Below are 16,836 nucleotides of genomic sequence, written 5' to 3' on the forward strand. Positions count from 1 at the left end.
GCAGCAGTGTAGAGAATACTGAGACGGAATAGATAGCATTCTTTCAGCATTCATGGTGTGCAGGGACAGGAGTCAACAGATTATCAACGTCGTCTAGATTTTTGTAATTGGGCTTTTAATCAGGAAGATGCTAATCCCTCTTTCCTGAAAAACATAATTTGGACAGATGAATGCAAAATCTTCAAAATGAGCACTTTTGGTCAGACGCAAATAAATTCGTGGTACGTGCTATTCATCATCACAGGCAATTTTCTGTCAATGCATGGTATGGTATTTTCAAAAGCCGCTTGCTTGGACCCATACTGTATGATGAATGTTGATGGGAGACAGATATGTTAATGAGATTCTGAATGTGGTTATTCCTGATTTTATGGAGGGACTTCCTCTAACTGTACTTCCAAATGTTTAGTTCCAATACGATGGATCTCCAGCTCACCATACTACAGTTAATAAACACTGGTTAAATAACGAGTTTCCAGATAAGTGGATTGACTTGCATGGTCCAATCGAATTTCCCCCTGGATCACCTGATTTAACGCCTATGGATTTTTTTTTTTTTTTTTTTTTGTGGGGTCGTTTACGTACAGTGGTTAATTTGTCACTTCCCTTAAATAAAGTAGAATTGCAACAACGCATTTTAGAGAGTTGTCGTGACATCAACGAACAAGAACTTGATAAAGTGTACAGAAGTGCCATCAAACAAATGCAGCTCAGTATTAACATGGACGGAAAACATTTTGAACAGGATATTTAATCTTTCCTTTAAGTTATTATTTCTACAAACTTTTAATACTTTTGAACCAATAAATAGCAAAATTATTATTTATTTATTCAATCATTAATTTCTTTGTTACTTTGTGTACGACCCCTAAAACACGAATATCCGATATGATTTTTCCTCTTTGCGAACTCATATCCAGACATCGAAAAGTGGTTTAAGTCAGCATTAATGTAGTTTCGTATTTTTGAAACCTTTTGTGATAAAATGCTGAGATTTTGTACATGACATTATTAGTCTATGAGGCACATTTTACTCACTGGGGACTTTTTTGTACGGTGTCCGTATAAAAATTTAAATTTTGTATTTTTTAAGGTTTAATTCCTTGAAAATTTTAATCGATTTTATAACATTTTGCACCTTTTTTTACACAGCTTTGTAATTTACAGTATATGTCTATGATCAATACTGAAGGAATAAACGTCGCGGTCAAGGTTTTTGAGACACCCTATATAATTGCTTATTATTCTTGGGTATATTATTATTACTATAATTTGTACTTAGGGAAAAAATTCGAACTATAAAGGTTAATAAATGTAATACTATATACTAATAAGAGAAGAAAATATTTGTATTTTTAGAAATCCCGATACTACGAAATGGATTTCATAACTTCAAGAACATGGCAATATCGAGAATGTCAAATAGCAAATCTATGCATAGAACAAAATGAAGTCTCCTGAAAGCGTCTGTATGTTTGAACCACCAAAACTCGAGAAATAGTTAACGGATATTGGAGATATTTGTACCATTTTGTAGAGCATTTATTGGGGAAGGTTTTAGTACATGAAAGTCATATCAAAATAGAAAAAAGGAGTTTTATAATTGCGATTTTAATTATTCCGCGCATGCGCGAAAACCTCAAACTGCATATGTGCAAATAGCAAGAGCTGTGGTATGCATATGCGATACATTTCTTTGTTTTCGTCTGATTTTAAACAGCGATTCAAATCTCATTATGCCCAAAGAAGGAAATCCAATCTTGGCCGGAACATATCAAATGTCAAAAAGCTTCGTTTGTTGCGCGATAAGGAAAATGAAGAGGAAAGAAACGTTCGGTTAGCGAATATCAGAGAAATAATGTCCACACTTAGGGAAGGATTGTCTTTTGATGATCGAAGAGTTACATCCAAACAAAATCTTTTTGTCTTGGCACCAGGAGGAAAAACAGCCAATATAGTTTACAAAGAAATTTTATGAAGTAAGCTGAATTTTATTTTCATATCAAATTATACAGAGTTGATAAACAAGTGTGGAACAGTGGGTACAATGACTTATTTGTACATTTTAAAATTTTAAAACAGATTTTCTATTGTATATTTTTAGTGGATTGTTTTGTCTACGGATATATCATATTTTTACCTTTTTAACAGTCTAAATATTTCTGAATGTGTGTCATAAAAAATTGTTTGGAAGCTATTTTTGATAATTTTTAAATATATTTTTATGTTTGTTTGATGTTGCGTAACATGCCCATGTCACATCGGGTGGAGGCTAGATTTAAGTTTAAAGCTAATTTTTCTTGGATGCTATGCCACGGGCAACGCCGTGCAGGTACTGCTAGGTTTTATATAAATCAGCAACAACAACAACAACAAAAAATGTTGTAATAAAAGCTATGATTATACAGGGTGTCCCAAAAAAATGTATAAACACTTTAAATAATTGTAAATTTGGGGTTTATTATAATTCAAATAATTTTCAACATGTAAAAGATTCTACAAATATCATTCTATTGTCTTGTTATCGCATGTTCTCAAACTGATGTCCGTTCTGCTCCAGACACTGCTGACAACACGAAGCGATAGAATAGCACACATGATGGAACAATTCCCTTGGGATATTCGTACATTCATGTTCAATGGGGCCCTCAATTGAACAACTGTTGCAGGTTTATGGACGTCCTGAACAGTTCCATCAGCTTCAAACTTATCTCTAATTCGAGTGATGGTAACTCGTGTAGGTGGTTCTTTGTTAAACTCCCTCTGAAATTGTCTTTGCACTTCTACTGCATTTTCATACTTCCAGTAGCATTTTAGAATAAATTTCCTTTCTTCAAATTCAAGTCTGTCTGCCATCACTCGGTTCAATGGGTTCAGTCCGTAAAGAAAGAAGAAATAACTTAGTTATCAGCTGCTAAAATGTGTATACATTTTTTTGGGACACCCTGTATTTAAAATGAATTAATATCTTTCACTGGAATTGGTATTGTGCAATGAATAACTTTCTACAGTTAAAAGCAGATGACGATTTAATCTGTGAACTTTTGAAACAAAATCCTTACATTAAAATTTTGTTCTCGAATTTATATTCTACATTTTCAGATCTGAAATCTTTATTTTTCAAAATACTTATTTTTGCATTAAATAACTTTCCTTCACTTTACTTCATTTAAAAATAAATATTGAAATGGTTTAATAATGATAAACTCACAAATGAGAATACAAGTTCCAAATATTAGAACTAGTATTTCAAATGTTGTGCATGATATTTCCAAATCCTCATCCTCATAAAAAATTGAAATTAATAGTAAAGAACTGATTTTTTAAAATCAGTATTTTGTAGCTTTTAAATGACGTTCAGAAAATCATTCTAAAATAGGTATTTATTTTTTAAAGGGAAAAAATGTCTAGTTTTAAAAAAGTAGATTGATTTATTAACCTCAATCCTGCTATGTGAAAAACCAATAATCGTCATTTAAATTTTTTTTTTTTGGGGGGGGGGCTCATGGAAATAAAAATAATTGATCTACATCAACAATTTTCTTCAAGGCTAGCCCTTCTCCAAATAAGTTCTGGAAGACGGACATTTCACAGTTAAATGTCAAAATTTTATTACGTTTTTAAATTACAGGAGAGTCTCAACTATTCAACCAAGTTAATATTATTATTAATAATAATTCTCTGCAGTAAATTGAGATATAATCAAATTTGCTAAGACACTAAACTTTTCAAAAACTAAAAACTGCCAGTTTTGATGCTTCCATCTCAAGCGAATCTTTTTACAATAGTATAATCACTTATCATTAAAAATTAAGAAAAAAATCTTAAGTTTTACTAAGGTTTGGTTGTGCCAGTCATGTATACACGAAGGCTTCTGAGCTGCCTTCAACAAAACAAAAGCTCGTAAAGGAACTCGTCTTTTACGGTCGAATGTCGGTAACTTGCTTTAATGAAAAAACTTGCTTTGTCATACAATACATGCTCAAGTACGCAGCATGGAAATAGAAAGTTATTTAATGTTGTTTCTTTCTACAACCTTATCTATTGCACTCATGTCTTTTTCAAGACTATTAAACTCATAGCACTTACTTTATATTCGGAATTTTACTAAGGAATAAATTAAATTTGTCGCCAATTCGTTAAATGTGCAAGACAAATTTTCTTCTGCTTAGGAAGTTCTATTAAGTTAATGGCGAAGTTAATAGCTTAATAGCGAAGTTTGAATTCGTTATTAAGTTAATAGCGAAAATTTTTAATCTTAAATACAGTAATTTAGAGAACGTGTGAGGAGGCTGCTTAAATTAAACGATACAAGAGCGGTTTCACTTCTTGAATCGGGTCTGGTTCTTCTTTAATGTTTTGCTTATTTTAAAGGTGCACATATTTATACTTTTACATCAATAGTATTAAATTAAAATGGCAGCACAGTTCAAATTAACGAACTGTCAGTTAATGTGGGCTAAAAGGAACTGAAACTATATATCGAAAACACAGTATAAAAACAAACAAGGATAATGTAGTGTGCTTTTATTTATCTATTCTCTGATAATTGGCATCTTTTTTCTGCCACCATCGTTTCTACTTCAAGATATTTTATCTGCAATAATTACGTTCGAAACTTACCACTCCTGAATGTGAGTAATTCATTTGAATGGGAACTTATCAGGACATGCCATGATAATGTTTCTAAAATTTTTAATGAAAGCAGTTTCATGAAAAGCGATTTCATTTACGATGCTTTCAAACATGGCTGATAACAAATTTTTTTTTAAAATCGGCACAGCAATGCATCTCGATTATCACCATTTTCTTACATTTTAAAAAGGGAAAGAAACAAAGAACACTTTTTTTAATTCTAGGGATTTAAAATCTTGAAACTTTGTTTTATTTATTTCTTGTGGTGTCTCCTAAATTTTACTTATTCGTGGTGCATGTCAGAAAGTGTAATAAATCTTCACTTTCAGTAGCTTTTCTTAAAAAAAACTTACATTTGAATCCTTTAACTCTTAACTAAATTTAAATCTAATAAATGTTTGATAAATAAACAATGAAAACTAGATCTTGCAAATCATTCTGCATCAGACAACAAGTTGTTTTAATTTTTGGTTAAAAAAACCGACATACTTTTTTTAACTCAAGAAGTGTGACCTTGACAATTAACATACTTCAGTAAGACAAACCTGAATATTCCTTCTAGTTGGAAATACTAACTTCTAATCATGGGCTAATATAAACATTCATTATTAATAATTATGCATAACTAGAAATTTTAAAAACTAAGCTACGAAATTTTTACTAACAAAAGTATTTTAATTTTTTATTACTGTTGCTCACTACCAACAAGAAGTGCTTTACGAATTTTCGATGACAATGCTCACATTAAGCCTTATATGAACAATAATCTAGTTACAAGTAGCTGTAATACTATTTCTAACTTATTATAAATTGAAAAACAAATAATGAACAATATTTAAAATTGGTTAAGCAAATTAGCCTATATAATAAGCAAAAATAAAGTAATTAGATAAAGTCTCACTTTGTGTAAAAGCTAATTACGTGTAGAGCCATTTGTAAATCGATTCTGCTTGAATTTGAAACAGATACCAGAGCTTCTAATTGATATTTAACAGCCTAAAAAAGAAGGCATTAATTGAAATAACTGAAAGTCAATCAAATATAGTACAAAAAAGAACATTAAACTACCAGTACACTGTACCTGATCAAACATGCTTTCCAACAAACAAAGTTTAGCAGCTGCTTGAAAATTTCCAAAATTAAGACAATGATTTAAAAGTGCAGAAGAATCACAGTACACATGGAATATCTATAAAGAAAGGGTATTTAATGTAATAAGTTGAAATTTTTATTAATGTTTAAAAGTTCAAAGTTTACAATACAATAACTAATTTTGAAATTAAATGTTACAAAATCATATGTTTTAAACAGTTTGAAATAAGACCACATGCCAAAATAATGATAATTTAAAGTCATTCAATATTTGTTTCCACATTTTTCTAATGTTGTATGAAGTTTAATCCTTTAGAGATAAGAACAGAACAATTACATGTGCATATAGCGAAATTAGTCACAAAATTGATCTTACAAAGAAATTCATTTGAACCACATATTTCAAATGATTTTATGGCATTAAAAGATTTAACTGGCTGACTTTTAATAACATAAATGTATACCTGACAATCTATGAAAAAAGCTGATTAAATTAGGCTACAACTTTCTATAAATCAAAAATATAATGATATGGTATGGATATATAATAAAATTGTTAAGAAAAATTGTACATTCTACATAAAACTAATGTTCTGAATGAATGAGAAAACATCACAACGATAATGTTCTCCTAATATATATCCCTAAGTAAGATAAGCATTTACATAGGATTTAACTCGCAGATAACGATATTTGGGATTTATATAAAATATGGTATAAAGACCCATTTGTAAGACATCTTAGACAAAAGAGAGATGAAATCTGATATACTAAATGTTTAAGGGAGCAATGTGAAAGTATAATATCTAACTTTACAAACTTAATAAATGATTGAGATAATTTGCATGGATTTAATAAAAGAGAGCTATATGGAACAAAACGTATTATTGAGCTATGAATCCTATGCATTGTGCAACTATTTTAGCTTATCAGAATAAATCTGTCAGATACAATTCATATTATATTTTAATAATTTTTATAAACCATTTCAGAATGCTTACTTCTAGAGCAGCATGAAGTACAAATGACCCCTTTAAAGGATCATCGAGATTCGAAAGATCAAGACTATATGATACACCATTTGGAGCAGAAAATCGATGATTAAACACCTTCATTATCTATAATCGGAAAAATATTAATAAAATTAATTAATAAGTTTTGTTTTTAAAAACTGTTAAAAACAATTCAAAAAATATTTGAGTACTTCTTAACAACTGTATTTTGTTGATTTGTTTTTAGATAACAAGATGAAGAGTTTGGCAGTCATGATCAATTAAAATTGGAAATCAAAAACAAGAAACAAATGTTAACAAATTACAGTTAAAATTTTTCTGTAATCCATCTAAATGATGTTGGTTATTAAAAAAATACATTCTATTTGCTATATTTTGAATGCTGAACATGTAAAGGAATTATTCTATACAAAATTGTTTCAGTTTTTAATTAATATAAAATAATCACCCCGGGTAAGTAATTTGATGTTTTTTCAACATAAATTTAAATCATTCGATATATTAATAATTCTTTTGCATATTAAAAAGCTAAAATATACATGAAAGATATAATTAAATTTATTATTTTAAACAGCCAGTATAAAATAAACCAATAATGCAATTGCCATAAAAATAACTGAAGTGACATGAGCGATGCAAAACTATTACAGGTAAATCTTGTTTAGAATTGATAATACATATTGCGATTTTGCCAAAATTATTCTAATTTATTTTGTTTTCAAATACTGAGAAAGAAAATATCAAAAATTTAACAACACTGATTCACCTTCCCACACTTTCATGAAGCCACTCTCACAATTTAACAACTTAATAGCTATATTTTACTGTAATATAATTTTAAATACTGATAATTTAGACATTAAAATATTTTCGAAAAAACATACAGTTCCGGAAAGATAACGTATACTAGGAATTCGGCATTGTTAAAGTATAGATTTTTAAAAAAAGTATTATATATTTAATTTTCGAAAAGACTTATGCATATAAAAATTTTTTGTTCAGCAAGGAAATATTTTGAAAATGCCTTCAATTTTGAATAACTGCAATCACTTCATCGATCGAAACAACTTATAAAAAAGGCTGCTTCCAAACCTGATGTTCATCATTGCCTAAAAGCTACATTAAAGTAAATTTTACATATTGATTATATTAATATATATAGAAAAAGTGCAATGTTAAAAACTCCTCAGATATTTTTTTAGAAACTCAAATGAATAAGGAAACCACTTTTTTTTAAAGAGAATTGCATACTTTCTAAATTCAACAGGATTCATCAGCGACATTTATGTATAAAATAGATAAATTCTTCCAATAAATTAAAAATAATGCAAAAACAAAGAAAATTCAGTGAAGTAAGATTTTACTGTCAAGCACAGAAAAAGTACACAGCAATTTCTTTAACAAAATACGTATTTAAGAAATATATCTTTAAAAAATTAAATTGACGGGAGAACAAACTCTTACTGGATATTCATTTTCAAAACTGCCACTGTCTAGAAGACCCGGTTTTTTCACATCGTAGTGTGGAATAACTATTTCAACTGGTCGGAGAATACTTTGACGACAAGGCTGAGTTATAGTTATCATTCTTCTATTTGTGCGAATAGTAATCACACGACCACTAGTGGACCCAGAACTATATTTCGTATTAGGCTCCGAAGACGGTTTTTGGCCCACCTAAAACAAATATCGTGATAATTACACAAATATACACACAAAAAAAAATTTAAAAAGGGCAACTACATTTCAAACCTTGTTTTATTGCATATACAGTTGATATAACAAATTAACACTATATTTAATACATTGGGTGAATTTTATAAAATGTATATGTAGCGATCCTTTTACTTAATAGCTAAGAAATAAATTATCTTTCTGTCTTCTTTTATTTATATTACAAATATAATGAGATGGTGCTCACAGCCCTACCCTATAACATTTTTTTGTGTGTGTGACACTGAAGTCACACTAAAATTTCATAAGTGAAACTTAAATCATTTAAGCAAAATATGAAATGCGGATAGCTTACTTGTCCACCGTCATTCTGCCCCCATCCATAAATCTTTCCAAAAGAGTCAATTGCAATAGTAAAATCTGCTCCACATGCAGCATGGATAATTTTTTTGTCCTTAAAGCTTGTGATTATACTAGGAATTTTCTAAAGGGAAAAAATAATAATTAACAATTATTCTTATCCAGAAATTCAAACTCTGAGCACGAAGTATAAAGAAATATAAAAAAGGGTAATTACATTAAAAATTATACAAATTTAACACATTGACTGCCATTACGACTTATTTCATAGGTGGCAGCCTTACCCAAGATGCCGAAGTAGGAATTTTATTATAATATAATATTATCGAAACGAATTGTTTCTGGGATTGGAAACCTGCTATTTAGTTTGATAGTTACTGCGTTAAAGTGAACCACAGAAAGAAAAAAAGATCAATGCACACGATTTGAACAAAATGTTTTAATTAACATTGAAAATAAGTGTGTATGCATTTACCACTCTCCAACGTAGAACACTAAATATGTCAGGCGGCTAAATTTCAGAAAAAAATTGTGTCAGATGGTGTGGAAGAAAACATTTGGGCAGTATTTAAACATGCATCATAGTTTTATATTTAGTATATTTGAAAGCAAAATTTCCACGAGTGTTCAAGTATACTGTTAGTAATCTATTAATTCTTTTCTATACAGAAGAATAAACATAAGGAACCTAAAAGGCTTACTCACTTGCTCTTTTCTTGTGCCATTCCCAATCTGACCTTCAGAATTCCGTCCCCAGGAAAATATTTTGCCAGACGCAGTAACTAAAACAGAATGATGGCTTCCACAGGATAGCTAAAAAAAGTCCCAAGATATAAAATAGAAATAAATTCAGGATATTTTGATTAATACAATTATTTTGATTTTCATGCATATAAATTAATGCTTAATTATTTGACACTTCTACATACTAAGCCATTTATACGGTTTTAAGCAAGTTGGCTGATATTACTTAATTGGATAGGGTTTTAATGTCCAATATCTTAGTAAGACATAACTTTTCAACATTAGAGGAACACAAAATGCGCCCTACTTCTGTAAATAAAACCAAATTTATACTACTGATAATTCAAATGATGCACCTGTCATTTATTTTAAAAAATAAAACAGAAGTATAACAAATTATAACTCACATATAAATGTACAATAAATATATCTTCTTACCTTTTGAATAAGGTATCCTAGTCGAAAAACTATATTTCCAACAACTGAATTGGGCTGGGCGATGATCGAATTTCATCATCGCGATATATCATCGAAGGTAAATTAATATTTCTCGATGTATCGCAATTTTATTATTAATTCATTGCAATAATAAATTATAAATAGCCTTTCTTCACATACTGATTTATCAGAACAGCTCCAAAAGAGAGAGAGGATTTTTCAGTTACTCTGGTAATTTTCATTTACACGATAAAAATATTCATGTTTCTCTTTACAATAAAATAATTAAAGTGTAATGATATTAAATTCATTTCAATAAAAAAAAATTGGAATAATATTTCGTTTTAGTTGCCCACATTTCTCAAAATATAATATTTTATTTCTTCAATAATGGAGAAATTTTTCAAATGTCATCTCCTTTAATGCTAATTTAGAAAAGTTTCAGTCCCTTTAATCCTTCTCTCTCACACATACACACACAAAACATTTATGCCTTTCACATTCTAAACTAAGTAGTGGTAATTAATCACAAATTCGAAATCTTATGCCATGAAAAATAAATTCAGTACAAGAATAACAAATTTTCATTTAAAAATTATTAGTTACAGATTTAGTTAAATAGATATCAGAATTTGAACTCGATAATTCGATTTACAGCTAAAATGATTACAATTAAAGAAACGCGAACATACAATTTCAGAAATTAAAAATAATATTCCGAAATATGTATGAATACTAAAGATTATGGAGTATAAACTCAATTATGGGAGAATGTTGCAACATTTAAAAAGTTTTTAAAAAAGCTTTCAATTCTGAGGTAATTAGAACAGATGCACATATAAAATTAAATTAAATATAAAAATTAATTACTCCCATATACATCATATTAATATAAACTTATCGGAAACATAATGGATATCCAAATAAAGCGCTTGTGTTTCTGAATATTATGAGCATTTCCGGTTACTACATCAACATTTAGGTATATTGTGTAAATCGAATTATAAAATTGAAAATTAGATTATTAAAAAATGTCATATAAATGACAATTATAAATTGGAAACCTACCACTAAAAGTTATCTTTGCCATAAAAATAAAATAAAATATTCCAACAAAAAGTATTGTAAGTAATTTAAACGGGAGACATTATTAAATTCTGAAAGAGTGTAAAAGAAGCGCATCAGATTATCTAATCATACTATTTGAAATAAATTCAAGGAAAAGCTTTTATAATTCCACAACATATATTCACATTAACATCGGCCATTTTATCTACACAGAACCAGTTTCACTACCACGCCATCGTAACAAATAGGGATATATTGCCAGAACTAATTTTCTACGCTCTTAAAAGCTTAATTACCATTAAAAGCTAGATGAAATTCTATAAGCATCAAAATTTAAAAATTTATCAATTAACGGATAGACCGCTCTATTACTAAAAATAATCTTTATCATAAATGCAAAGCAAAATAAATTCCAAAAATTATGCATTATGAAATACAATATTTTTAGAGACATAAAGCTCAGAATAATTATATACATATTTGAAAATATATAGAAGCACATGAAAAAAAAGTAATAACGATAAGCATTATAAACATCCCAATACATATTCCACTCATATACAATATGAAATAAATCCGAATAATAAAGGTCTATCACCTAATAACATATATGTCTCTTCCCGAAGTGCTCCGAATACAAATGCAAAGATATATTAGACTTATTCCCGACTAGCCGCCTTTGGCGACCAGCCGGTTCACCAATCTTAATGCTCATTAAAATTTTAATAATTAAATATTTTATGTAACTCCTATTTTAATAGCTTCTTCATCAAAAAATTTTAAAGCTTCAAATTTTGATAGTCATATAATTTATTCATGTTTATTACTAATTTAATTTTGTAAAATGTCCAGAAATTCTCGGGCACCCTGTATTAATTTTCTACACCACGCTACATAGAACCCTGGGATATATTTGTAAATTCTTATTACAACAGATTTCTTTAACCTTTAAATGCCCTAAGATTCAAATTTGATACCGGACTTTTAAACCGAATTGTACTCTAGCACTTGATTTGTTTTAAATATTTGCGTGTATGCATTTATGGATGATCAGATAATGTTCGCCCAAAGCATGATTTTTTTTATTCACCAAACTATACTCATGGACATGCACAAAACATGAATGGTGTTTTATTTCTTCAATTTATAGAAATAAATAAACATCGTGTCATATCCCCAAGTGTTGGCGAATTTTGATACCAAAACATTTTATTTAAATTATTTTAATCCTAAATCGAAAAATGTTTTTTTTTTCTGAAGCAGAAGAATGCACTTCAATGTCCTCGAAGTGGGGAAGTTATTTCTCATAATTCTGAATTTTGAAATTACAAGATAGCTGAAAAACTCATTTAATTTAAAAATCATAAAATTAATCTAATGAAACATTTAAAGCATATACTTTTTCAAATAAATACAAGATAAATAAATATATATATATATACCTGAATTATGGTGTCGTCTATGGATGAAACATTGACCAGATTAGGTAAAAGATGACTTTGCTGGATTGTTCCATTTGCATGAGTAGATCTGTGTAGCGAGTTGTTAACCACAACAGCACTTGAGGAAGGATTTGAAGAACCAGAATTGTGATTAGATCCGTGATGGCGAGCTCGACGAGAATTTTGCGCTTGAAGTCGTAAAGCTTGTGGATTACAACCCCATGTATATACTTTGTTTATTCTACTCACAGCCAGCTGTCAGTGAATAAAATAATGCAAATGAAGTTTAAACAATCTTAAGTGCGAGAGGCGCAGTAAAATTTTAAAAATCATTCTCATTAGCTACTATCCATTCATTAAAAGACAAGCACATAGATTGTACAGATATAACATTCAAATCAATATTACTGAATAGTCGCATTTGAATAATTTACATCTTTAAACATTAATTAAGCTGAGGCTCGCTGCCATTTGTCTTTCAGCCTTGGTATCATAAGTTTAAAATCGCAAAAGCCAGTATTGGGCCATAAAATTTCTGACAGTATGAGAATCTATCATCGTTTCAGGAGACAACAATTCAAGAAGAAAATAAAACGAGCAAACTTCAGCAATGCAAGATTCTCATCTCAAGATGGTCAAAACTGTTTTCACATAGTAAAAAAAAGTGTTGTTTTCTAGCTCAGCATTGTATCGGAGGAATCATATAATTCTGATACTAGGCTACTCACTATTCCATTCTTTTCGCATTTTTTTTATCTTGACTTTTTTTTAAAAAATAATTTTGAGGAAATTTTCCTCCTCATGTCATTATTTCAAAAAAAAAAAAAAGTCTAGGCGAATATTTGAGAGAGAGAGAAACACTTCTGAATTAAATTGCATTGACTTTAACTTAATTCTTTTTTTATATATTAACTAATTAAATTTTACATTGAATGGAAAAACTTTAGTCTATGAAATGATAAAAAGCGCTGAATTTTGAGTATGAGCATTTTGACTCTTCAGAATATTTTTTTCGGTGCAGTGATTATTTCTGATTTGGTATGAGACATCATATCACAGTTAAAAATAATTTTCTGCATCGATTCCAACATGAATTTTTGAGTATTCGCAAATTCATGTTGCTTTTAGAAATTCAAGCAGCCGAATTTCAAAGAATGTTGTCCCCAAATCGAAATGTGACTGGACACTGATAATCTCCGATTACATATAATGCGATATTCAACATTTACAAGGAAAAACAAGAAAATTTTTCCTTTAACAATTCAAGATCCGCAACTCTTATTTCAAATTCAACTGTAAGATATTTTTTTAAGCAACTTTTAAACCATATTTTCATTTACAATGCAATGTCTTAAATTTGTTTAATAATCACGCATAAATACATAAAGCCTTTGAAAAGTAAGCTTCTTACAACTTTACAAAAATTCAACACAGTTGTAGTGATTAAAAATGAGCAGGATATGATCAACTAGTTACACAGGCTTATAGTAATCACTAGAATATACTGAAACTTCCACTGCAATTCTGTGACCTTATCCTTGTCATAAATAAATGCTAAAAATTGTCAAATACAGCAAAACTAGATGAGAAATGTGCATCAAGTTTTACTTCAGTGTTGAGAAAAGCCTCTTAAAAATTGAACTCATTGTTACAGTGAAATAAACATTACATCTGTTTTTCTAGTAGCGTAATCTATAATTCTTGCAATACATCTTTTATCATTAGAGTTCCACAGACTTCGGGTCAAAAAGCTCCTCATAGCGAAGCTAAATTCTATCGAAAATCACCCAATTTCCGAAATTGAAAACAACAAGGAGTGCGATAGCGTTATTTTTCTATTCATCAGAAGGGAGTATTGGGTAATTATCTCAATGAACATAAACAGAATAAATGTATTGTCGCGGAAAAATAAAAGGAACCATCCAGTTTAACTCATGGAAATTAAAAATACCATTTTAAAGGTTATAATATACTAAAAGATTTTGTGTCTAAAATGATTCTAAAGGATTTCTGCATATTTAAAATTGTGCAGATTGAAATTTCCAACGTCAACGCCCTTTTTCGATGTCATTACTAGATTCCTCACAAAATAATTATAAGAGAACAAATATTGGTTAGTATATCATGACAACACAGGATGATTTTGACATTTTCTGTTAAGAGGTCATTTTCATATTTAGATTTATAAAATTTAGAGTGTGACTGCAATTTTAACACTTTAAAATTTTTTTGTCGCACTTTAAAATTATCTTTAAAGTTACAGTTTACATGTTACATTCGACCGCTGTTTGATATATTACTGCGAAAATTTTGGATAACAATTTGATTTCCCTCCAAAAAATATTCAACCCTATTGAAAATTTGGGTCTAAATTATGTTTGAATCAGAATCAGACAATCGCCATTATACTCAAAGCATCAAAATGGAAAGTTTGATTGCATGAGTGAAAAAATTAAAATTTTACCAACAGAGAAAAAAAAACTATCAGATTTTCATTTATTGTTCTTTATTCCTATATATATATATATTATTAATATACTAGGGGTCTTCGCCCCCTGCTCGGTTTCTTTCGACAACCTCGATGTTGTTCAACATTGCATCAGATGTTTGTCAGTTCCAATTAGAAAGTTTTTAAACTTCACTGACCATTCGTTCAATGCTAGAAGCTTAATCTTTCCATAATGAGAACATACATTTTTCGATTGGCCTACTCCCGATTCAAAACTAAAACCCTCCAAATGAGAACATTATTTGATCATATCTCTAAGATCTAAATATTGAATGAATTTTCTACATTTTGCCGTCAACTTAGCAGTTCCACGATGGGCTTTTCTTTTCAAATTGCCAGATTCTCTCTCGCTCTTCCTTTGCATTTTTCTTTTACCAATATCGCTGGAAGCTTCATTTCTATTAAAAAACGATGCAGGCTATCACGTATATTGCTTAGGCTTTCAGACAATTGCTAGTCATAGACGAAATTTTTTCATGGCGCGAAAAAGGTAAACCCAAAAGTTATTCATCAGTGTTGCCACAAATGGTGTGTCTAATAGTAAAATTAAAAAATAATATTGTTTTAAACCGATTTACTGTTAATTTGGTGTTAATAAAAGCTTTACTTTTTCTTCTTTTGTGACAGTTTCACCCTCAAGTGCCATATAAATACTTAATATGATGTAATAGTAATTTTCATTAAATAATTCAAACAGTACTGACAAAACTAACCTCAAATGTCATGTGCCAGGTGACTCGCTATCCATCAATCACGAAGCGAATAAAATGTTTACATGATTTTTTATATAATAGACAGATATTTCTATTACCATTGCTTACTATACATAGATATACCTGAAATTTTACACTATCTTATTTTACCAGCATATAAAAAAATGTGATGCATTTCATTCATTGATTAATGTAAATCGCTTTCTTTCATGTTTTAACAGATTGTTTTAACATAGGGTTTTATGCAAATGCCTTTTGATTGCGGATGATTTCATTGTATGAACACTATGCCGTCCGCAAATCTGATCGGAATTCTTTCGTTTAACGTCGGTAAGGTTTCTGCCGCTGGCGATTTTTCTAAGTTTTCGAGATACCATAATTTTTAATTCGTAAAATAAACAAGTAATGAATTAAAATTATTAAAATAAAATTTAAATAATCATAAAAAAATATTCGCATGAAAACAATGCGGTGACACCGGAAGCAGAGTGTTAAGACTCGTATATGAAATATACAAGCATTTCAAAAATGAAGCGCAAATCGTTCTAAATGTTCATAATTCTTTTATTTTACATGTCTGTAATTTTCGTTATTGTAACATTTTTTAAGTCACATCATCTGATATTTTTCTGTTTCTGATATGAACAGAAATTTTAAAAATACACATCACTATAGGATGAATCAACATAAATACAATTATGACGAATATTATTTCATACAACTTAATATATTAGAACCTTTTTACTAAATTGACAAAGAAAAAATATAACATTTATTAATCAAATACAAAATATTTTTGACTTTTATTTAACAAAATAAAAGTTGAAAATAGCAAGAATTCATTTAAATATAATTCATTGGAAAAAATACATTTATAGTTATAAGTTTCAGAATAGATACAGGCTTAGTTTTGCATTTATTGTTATTATTATTCAAATTAAATTTTTCTTCAAATTTCTGATTCTAACAGAATTATTGGATAAATTATGATTGTTTATTTAGCTGAAATCACACAAAAAATAACCAAATCTATTTTAAAAATAATAATTTAAAAAGAAATTTCAAAATTGTGTGTATTATACTGTAACCAAATATTTTTGCTTATCTCAAAATAAATTCTTTTAAAGCCTTATTTTCCAAGAAGTTAA

The 16,836-nt window shown here is 29.0% G+C and overlaps 1 protein-coding gene across 1 annotated transcript in view; it reads right to left on the bottom strand.

Moving 5' to 3' along the window:
* The window catches only part of LOC129960130 (uncharacterized), an 87,812-nt gene that overhangs the window by 7,532 nt on the left and 63,444 nt on the right, over positions 1 to 16,836 (bottom strand). Inside the window, exons 22-28 of the mRNA XM_056073286.1 lie at positions 12,467 to 12,721; positions 9,480 to 9,587; positions 8,770 to 8,898; positions 8,205 to 8,417; positions 6,729 to 6,845; positions 5,717 to 5,824; positions 5,537 to 5,631 (exon numbers count right to left, since the gene is read on the bottom strand). Of these exons, the coding sequence (XP_055929261.1) occupies positions 5,537 to 5,631; positions 5,717 to 5,824; positions 6,729 to 6,845; positions 8,205 to 8,417; positions 8,770 to 8,898; positions 9,480 to 9,587; positions 12,467 to 12,721 (1,025 nt within the window). The remainder of the gene's footprint in view (positions 1 to 5,536; positions 5,632 to 5,716; positions 5,825 to 6,728; positions 6,846 to 8,204; positions 8,418 to 8,769; positions 8,899 to 9,479; positions 9,588 to 12,466; positions 12,722 to 16,836) is intronic.

This window comes from Argiope bruennichi, chromosome X2 (assembly GCF_947563725.1).
Source record: "Argiope bruennichi chromosome X2, qqArgBrue1.1, whole genome shotgun sequence".
Taxonomy (NCBI): domain Eukaryota; kingdom Metazoa; phylum Arthropoda; class Arachnida; order Araneae; family Araneidae; genus Argiope; species Argiope bruennichi.